Source organism: Limulus polyphemus, unplaced genomic scaffold (assembly GCF_000517525.1).
Source record: "Limulus polyphemus unplaced genomic scaffold, Limulus_polyphemus-2.1.2 Scaffold119, whole genome shotgun sequence".
Taxonomy (NCBI): Eukaryota; Metazoa; Arthropoda; class Merostomata; order Xiphosura; family Limulidae; genus Limulus; species Limulus polyphemus.
In genome coordinates this window covers 912968-921381 of record NW_013665729.1, presented here as the reverse complement: position 1 = coordinate 921381, position 8414 = coordinate 912968, and the positions used below count along the sequence as shown (strand labels likewise).

General features: G+C 36.1%; 1 protein-coding gene across 2 annotated transcripts in view; it reads left to right on the top strand.

Moving 5' to 3' along the window:
• Window positions 1-8414, top strand: part of LOC106472330 (thioredoxin domain-containing protein 11-like) — a 70044-nt gene that overhangs the window by 19249 nt on the left and 42381 nt on the right. For both annotated transcript variants that reach the window (XM_022401712.1, XM_013932971.2), the window contains exon 4: window positions 2048-2275. In XM_022401712.1, coding sequence (XP_022257420.1) covers window positions 2048-2275 — 228 coding nt within the window. The remainder of the gene's footprint in view (window positions 1-2047; window positions 2276-8414) is intronic.

The window sequence follows — 8414 nt, the reverse complement described above, 5'->3', positions numbered from 1 at the left end:
AACGAGTCTGTTGACCTTGGGTTAAACTCAGCAAGTGTTTCCAGAGCATCAATATCAATTCCAACATGTCGGCCCCTACCATTACAGGTTTCAAGGCTAACGTCACCTGAACGAACTTTGCTGAACCATCGTTGACACTTACGAACGCTCAAAACATTTACATAAACTTCTTTTATATTCTTTGTGGCTACAGAGGTGTTGTTTTCCTTCTTGTATTCAAACAGCATTACATGCCCTATAATCTAATCCCTTATGGTGATGGCACACAACGAGACACACATTTCTACCCTTTACACATTATATAAGCTACACTAATGTGACATCCAGGCAGTTCACTATAAGGAATTAGAGTATACTAAACTCTACATGTAATGTTTAGATGGTTCATTTAACTATTATACGTGATGTTTTCCTTTTTTTGGGAGGTGGTTAATGAAAGTGTTCCATTTCTTGATGACTTAAGATATATATATATATATGTATGTGTATATATAAATACATAGAATATTGCACAATACAATGTGTGTGGTAATAGTTTTGTTGTGAGTTTACTTACAGTTTAAGTATATATATATATATATTAAATTTTTTTTTACATTATTTGAATGTTGGTTTAAATACTAAACTTTCTTCACTGTTAAAACTTGTATATTGAGAATGATCGCACAAGTGATTGAAACATCATATCTGTTTTAAAATTAAACCTTACTTACTGTAAGAGCTGTTATATATAGCTTGTTTACGATAGAAAGTTTAGTGACTAAAATAGCATTATTAGCTGACCACAATATTTAATATTTCCTGTTTTCAACCTCTTTTGGTGTATTGTACTAACATTTCTCTTGTACAAAGTACAATCTTTTATAAACAAAAAAAATGGTGCAAAAGATATTTTTGTGAGCATTCAAATTTTAGAGTTTGTATTTAAGAAATTTAAGATTTTAGTTGAGGACTGGAGTTAACATTATGTGTGTATTGCAGGCATGCATAACTGTACAGTAGACTGCGATGCTGTTTTGAGTAAGGGTTTGTTCCAGGGCACTAGTTGCCCGTTGGACAACATGGTTTTATGTTTGTTGTTCGAGGAAGTTTTTAGTCTTCTTGGAAGACTGTTAAAATCAAGTCCTGTTAATGTTATTTTATGCTAGAAGAGTATTATAACTTGTGTTATCTATAAATTTGATACTTGTAAATATTTAAATTTTAGAAATTTGTTAGATTAAATCATTTATTTCTTAGATCCTGACTGTTATACAACAGTTTATAATTAATCTCAAAATAGGAATTGCAATTTTACATTTCAGCTATATAAATTGTAATTAGATATTTGAAAAGAGAAAAGTGTTGCGGTTCTTTGTTGTAAGCTTTTTCAGGAAACTGAACAGTCAAAAAGAAGAATCTTCATTATTTGGCCACCTGCTATTTCCAATGCAACAGTAGTTTAAGTGAAGAAGCAATGATAAAGCTACACATGTGGTTGTCTTTCCTCTTTGTTAGATAGGTTTATTCTCTCTTCCATGTAGTAAACTGGAGAAGTTTTGTAGGTATGTGTATATATGTGAATCATTGAAAGATTTTAAGAGAAACTTAGCTTGTGATCACTGGAATCTAGGAATGACTAGAATGTGCTGAAGAATGTATTACTTTTTAAATATATCTGTAACATTATTAAAATGTTAGATTTTTAACTCTTGTATTATTAGAAATGTTTATATTGATGATCACTGGAATCTAGGAAGACTAGAATCTGCTTGAGAATGTATTACTTCTTAAATATGTCTGTAGCATTGTTACAATCTTAGCTTTCTAATACTTGTATTATTAGAAATGCTTATCTTTCAAGTAAGCATTATTAAAGGTACACATGATGATTTAAATATTTTATCTACAACTAAGTTTTAGTTTTAGAGTTGCTATGATTCTAGTTTATAATGGTAATTTTTTAATTTTTTTATGCTTTAAAGTTAGATTAAATCCTTTACTTCTGTCATATTTTGCTTAAAATCCATAATTGGAATAAAAAATAAGATTATTGTGTTGTATCTAGATATTTTTTGCTGCTGTGAACTGTTGGTGGCCAGAAGGTGAATGTCGACAAAAACTTCAACCAGACTCTTATCCCGTCTTTATCGTCTATGTGCGACATTCCACAAATATATATTATAAGGGTCTGCTGGTTAAGCACTACATGATTGCCTTTTTGGATAATGTTTTAAATCCAATCAAAAGATGTCATCATGAGAAGGAAATACTAGAACTGCAAGCACAGCATGAGGTATGTATATATGTTGTGTTTAATTAGAACTAAGTCTCAACTCTTATTTTAAAATCAATGCTAGTGGAGAGGTTACATATTACAAACATTGAAATAAAGCAAAAAGCTTTGAACTATGGATGAAATAAAATTCCAATATGCTATCTTACACTTGCCACTAGCCTTGATACTCCCACTTATTTCTGCATACTAACATGCAAATGGTTATGCAGCAACCATCCACCATTAGGGGTGTGATACTACCCCTATCGTAACTGATGCCTTCTCTAATCTTGCAGCTGTTAACCACTTCTCAATTTGCAATCTTATTGAACAGACATGTTTTTGCTCGTGGTTTGATTCACTTATCCATAAGTTTTTACTTTCTTAATTTTTCTACTTTAATTACCAACCACATCCAATGATTCTTGGCCCATGAAGTGACGGGTCTGGTTCATCAGGAGTTAACCAATTTCATGTAACAAACAGAACATACTGATGACTGTTGTATCACAGTTTTAATGATCGAGAAGTTTTGGATTTGGACAGCTTTTTCCCATTTCCTGAATATGCCTCTCAGTTGTGGGTCCTTTTTTTAGGGATTTGCCCAGACCTCTTTCCTCTTTGGTGGACTTGATTATTCAGGTATGTTATGTTCTATCCTTATCTCCCATTCCTAAATTCTACTCCTGTTCTTTTTGGGGACTAGCCTTTTGGTCATTATTTGTGTTTCCTCCTTCCCTGGATATTGGGATTCTTGTGAGTCATTTTGGGGAGCATTTGTGGGTAGTATGCCTTGATCCCCATGTACTGTGGATGATCATGTTTTTGAATATCATTGTTCATACTTCCTTTATTGAGACTCACAACATTGGTGTCTCTTCTCCCTTATTGAGGATCAGACCCCGAGTATTCAATTACATTTTCCCATTTGTCTTACTTCAGCCACCCTTCTCAGGTCAGGGCTGGTGGAGGCCAGACTTCTTCACTTTGCCAACGTTTGGAGGTTTTTGGTGGTTGATTAATGGGTTATGAAAGTCGTTTCAGTAAGTTTGGTCCTTTACTTTCATTCATCTCCCATTGTCTCCCAATACCTTTTCCTACCCTCCTCCTTGGATGTATGGCTGTTTCTTGCCTCCTCACAAGATGACTCAGTCCCACATCCGCAGTTTTTTTTTCCAGGACACTGTCATGGTGGATTGGTTTGTCACAAACGGTCAATTTGTTCTCACACTCATACAATTTTTGGTTCATCTCGTGGTGTTTTTTAACTTCCACATCCCTTGGGCCCACCTGCTCCACTTTAATTGCAAGCTATGGAATGTCTCCTGTGCAGCATCTCATCCTCTCCTTCTCCTACTGGGTGAGAAGTTTCTCTCTTTTGGGAACATGGGTTTCTCTCAAAGCCCTCATTCCTCTTGGTCATGCCCTCATGCATCATTGTCACTGGGTTTTGATAGACCAATGGAACCTTGTTCATGATCCCTTAGAAGCCCCTCTTACCCTGCCCCTTCCCTTACAGACTAATTTCGACTGGTGGCTGGATCAAAACAATACTACCAATGGTGTTCCTCTTCCTCCTCCTTGTCAGAAATGTCACCTTTTATGAATGCTTCTTTTTATGGTATATATGTGTGTGGGGTGTGTCTCGACACTCAGGTGGTTTCATGGCTATGGTATCTTTCCAAGTTCTCTCTCCATATCAATCTTGGAACTTCTTACTTTTCGTTGAGCTTTCATTCATTTCCTGCAGGCTCCTTAAGGCCGGTTGGTGATGGTTCACTCTGAAGTTTATATGGTTGTATCATATTCACGGGGCAAGGGGCACTTGATTGATAGACCTCTGTTTTTTTCACATTGGGTCTTCTGTGTTGGGCCCACTATTGTCCCATCACTTGGATGCCATGTCATCATTCAGGTACCCTGAATCTGGTCATGGATCGGTTATTCAAACCCAAAAACATTCTTCTTTACTCATCATCCTTTTTGACTTGTCTTTTTGAGCAGGGCCTTTTGGTTTCTTCTGTTGTGGGCTATAAGGTGATGTTATCTGCCACTTTTTTGGTTTTCTGACTTTGCTTGTGTTTTCCAGTTGCCAGTTTTATCCCTGATGTTTTGTTCTTTCCCTTTCAGATTAGCACCTCTATGTGGTCTATGTTTTTCCCCATCCTCCATTGGATCCTTTGTATGTGTGTTCTTTAAATTACTTTTCCTTAAAGTCCCTGTTCCTGATCATTCCTTTAAGCTCAAGATTTCAGCTGCTTGTGAGGGTATTTCTCTCTTCACATTTCTTCCGTTTCCTCTTTTTCCCACCTTTATGACCTTTCCAATCCCATCTGCCGTCTTTGTTCGGTCAGGGCTCCTTGATGGTGTATAACACATCATACTTCTCCCTTCCATGCTTCCTTAGTCTGTTTATTTTTTCCCTGAAATCCTCACCTCTCCTGTGACATTTTTTCTGTTACTCTTCCAGATTGAATTCACCAGTTAATTCGCTTGGCATTTTTCTTCCCTTTCTCCTGATAATTGTCACCTTTTTCATGTTTTTCTTCCCATCAGATCTGTCATCTTCCCATGTCTCTGGCTGTAGATTTCCATTTTCCTTTGGGGGTGATCATCAGTGCTATAATTGTTTATTTGTGGGTGGTAAGTACTCCATTAATTTTCTTTTTGTTTGCAGGGGCCTTTATTGCATATATGGATCCCGCTCTGTGGCGAATGTCACCTGACTAGGTACACTTAGTATTCATTTGACACTTTTTGACCTGTGATCACATACCATGCTAGAGTAATGTTGAGGCTCTTCCTACTGCAGACCTGATGTACAATTCCAGATGCCACCACCAGTTGGTTGATTGACTCTATCAGTGTGACCTCTATGTATCAAAATACAATATCATAACATGTCACAAGGTCATGTTACACACACTGTTGAGATGGAGTTGTTTCGCAAAACCATTTGTAGGTATTCCCAAATAGTACACTCATGGACTAACACAAATTAAACAGATAGGGATTAATGCCCATTTCTGATGATCTGTGGCATTGAGGCTCCTTTTACTGTGGACTTGATGTACAATTTCAGATGCTGCCAGGTGTTGGTTGATTTACTCTGTCAACATGATTTCTCTGCTTTTCAGAATAGTGTATCATGGTCACCCATTGCATTGTCTCCTGTGTTGTGGTCCCTCCAGACTCTCTAATGCATTTTTTTTTCTCCTCCTTCTAATGGAGTAAGGGAATCCTTGCCACTTACCAGTTCATAGCTGCTGGGGTGGTGGACCATGGAGGCTTGTCCTCCTGAGTGTGTACCAAATCACTCATTTTGCTGGTGTAGATGGTGTGACATTCTTCCTACGTTGAACCTGATGTATAATTCCAGATGCAACAAGGTGTTGTATGTAGCACTCTGCCATATACTGTAGTTTGCTCCTCTGGCTGAGGCACCATTCTTCCTACCATCTGCTAGATGTTTGTTCCTGGGGATTGGAATTTGGTTGAAGTTGGACCAGCCACATAAGTCTTCACATGTTTGGATGGTACCCTCATCCTACTGTGGACTGGATGATAAATTCCCAATGCTGCCAGGTTTTGGACTAGAGATGCAACTCCATATAGTGGTCCCTCTTCCTATCATCTATTGGATGTGAATTTCTGGTGGAGGTGATGTTGGTTGTAGCTGGATGAGACACATGAATTCCTGCATGTGTAAAACTGGGTACCCTACTCCTACTGCAGATTGGATGAAGAATTCCCAATGCCACCAGGTTTTGAACCGGAGAAAAACACCCACCTTGGCTCTCCACCTTCCTACCATCTGCTGGATGTTGGTTCCCAAAGGATCTGGTGTTGGTTATGTTGGAGATGTTTGCATGCAGAAGTGGATTTTTAGTATGGTAGCTCCTCTTCCCTGCCAGTACCTGATTTTTAGGTGAAAGGCAGAAGTTCCTCTTCCTACCATGGACCTGATTTACAATTTCAGATGCTGCCAGGTGTTGGTTGAGGTCGACTCCTATTTATGGTTTGTCATGCCATAGCCACTCTACACAAGTGGGTCCAATTTTTTCTTTGGTTCCCTCCATGTTTCTGCCCTCTATGATGACACGTTACTAAAGGGCAAAGAGTATACCTGGCTCAGAAGTGATGCGGTCTTCCATGGGTATGTTGTTTTTAATTCCTTCTCACACCCCATGGTTTTCCTTTGGGTGCTTCCTAAAGGGGGAGCATCTTCCTACCAGTCCTTCAATGGTTCAATGTGGGATTCTAGTTTTTTGTGAGAGGAGGTAAGATATGGTATAGGAAGTTAACATTTTTCTATGCTAAACTGACAATGTATTTCCAATAGATACTTACCTCTACTCACATTTCCCACCCATCCTCCCCACCTCTGTGTGGTTTGGTGTGATTTGACCAATCTCAAAGTGGTTAACAGCTGCAATATTAAAGAGGGTGCCAGGTATGATAGGGGTAGTGTTGTACACCTATTGGTGGAGGGTTGCTGCACAATCATTTGCATGTTAGTATGCAGAAATAAGTGAGAGTATCAGGACTACTGGCGAGCAAAAATTTGTGCCAATAGAAGGCAGTATCAGTCAAGTAACATTTTTTGAGAAGAGGTGAGTATCTATTGGAAATATATTTTCAGTTTAGTTTGGGAAAATGTTAATGTTATTAATATTATTTCTGTATAATATCTGGGTTGAATTTGAGAGAAACAAGTTTTATTGTATGGTATGTGTATTAGAATGTGTTTAAGTAATTGAAGATGTATATTTAAAATCTGATTCATAAAAAAGCAAACTAGTTCTAAGAGAGAACAGGTGTGAATTTGTATTCAAAGGATGGTTGAAAAATTCAAAATATGTTGCTAAAACAAAGTTATTGCATTTATTTAGGGGTCAAATGTAGTTTAGGAAATGACATCTTTTTAGCTATAGATCATAAATATATTAAAAATACCCGTAAAGTTTGTATTCTTTTCTAAGAATTTATGTATGATGTAAGCAGTTTGAATGATAAATCTTTTATTCACTTGAGAAGGTTAATTCAAGTTTCCTGGCTCATAGATATCCTTATTTTTGTTTTCAATTTTAGAAATTAAGTAGTTAACATAAAAAATATTTTTAATGATCCTTGTATTTTTAAAACAAATTATTTAATATTAATTTTGTTTTTTTTGTTAAATTTATCATGCAAATAATCTGTAGTAATGAATCTTGTAGTTGTTATAGGTTTTTTAACCCTCTCCACATGGATCATGGGTCAAAGGCCATGTCATCTTGTTTGTTGACTCGCATTCAAAATTTTTTTTAACTACTATTTTATGTATCTATGTCAATAAGTTTGGTATCAAATTTTATATCATAATTCAAGATTTAGTATTATACATTATTTAATATCTTGATTTAAAGTAAATATTAAAAACATACCTAAACATCGATTTTTTTTTTTGTGTGTCATGTGGTATGTTGAATGCAGCACTGGTTCAGATTAGATGTTTATGATGTCCAAATACAAAGTCTGTAGTTTCTTACAAATTAGGAACTCAAGTTACTGATATCGACAAGCTAGAATATAAAAGAAGAACCTCCTATGCTTTCTATTTGCTGAGATATCGGACATGTACTGACTCAAACACAGTGGGCCCTGCCCACCTCCTTCCATTTTTGGAAACACTTCCTCATATACAATTACTTCTGTCTATAACATGTGAATAACCAATCAAAGCTCAGAATATCTTACTAGTGGCTTTCTCAGAAATTTTCAAGTATTATGACATCAGCTCCTTCTTTCGATACAAGACTGCAAGGTGGTAAGTTGAATCTTTAGTCTGCTCGAAATTTCATATTTTTTTAGAGCCAAATACAGCTTAGTTACTAATCTTGAGAAATTATAGTGCAATTCTATGGTATCAATATAGTAATTTATGATTTTTTTGGCTATTTCAAATGTGTGTGTGTGTGTGTGTGTGCGTGTGTTGAGAAGGTTAATTCAAGTTTCCTGGCTCATAGATATCCTTATTTTTGTTTTCAATTTTAGAAATTAAGTAGTTAACATAAAAAATATTTTTAATGATCCTTGTATTTTAAAACAATTATTTAATAATATAATAAATTAAATTTTAGGTTATAAAACCTAAAAAAGAATTATTTCATTTCAC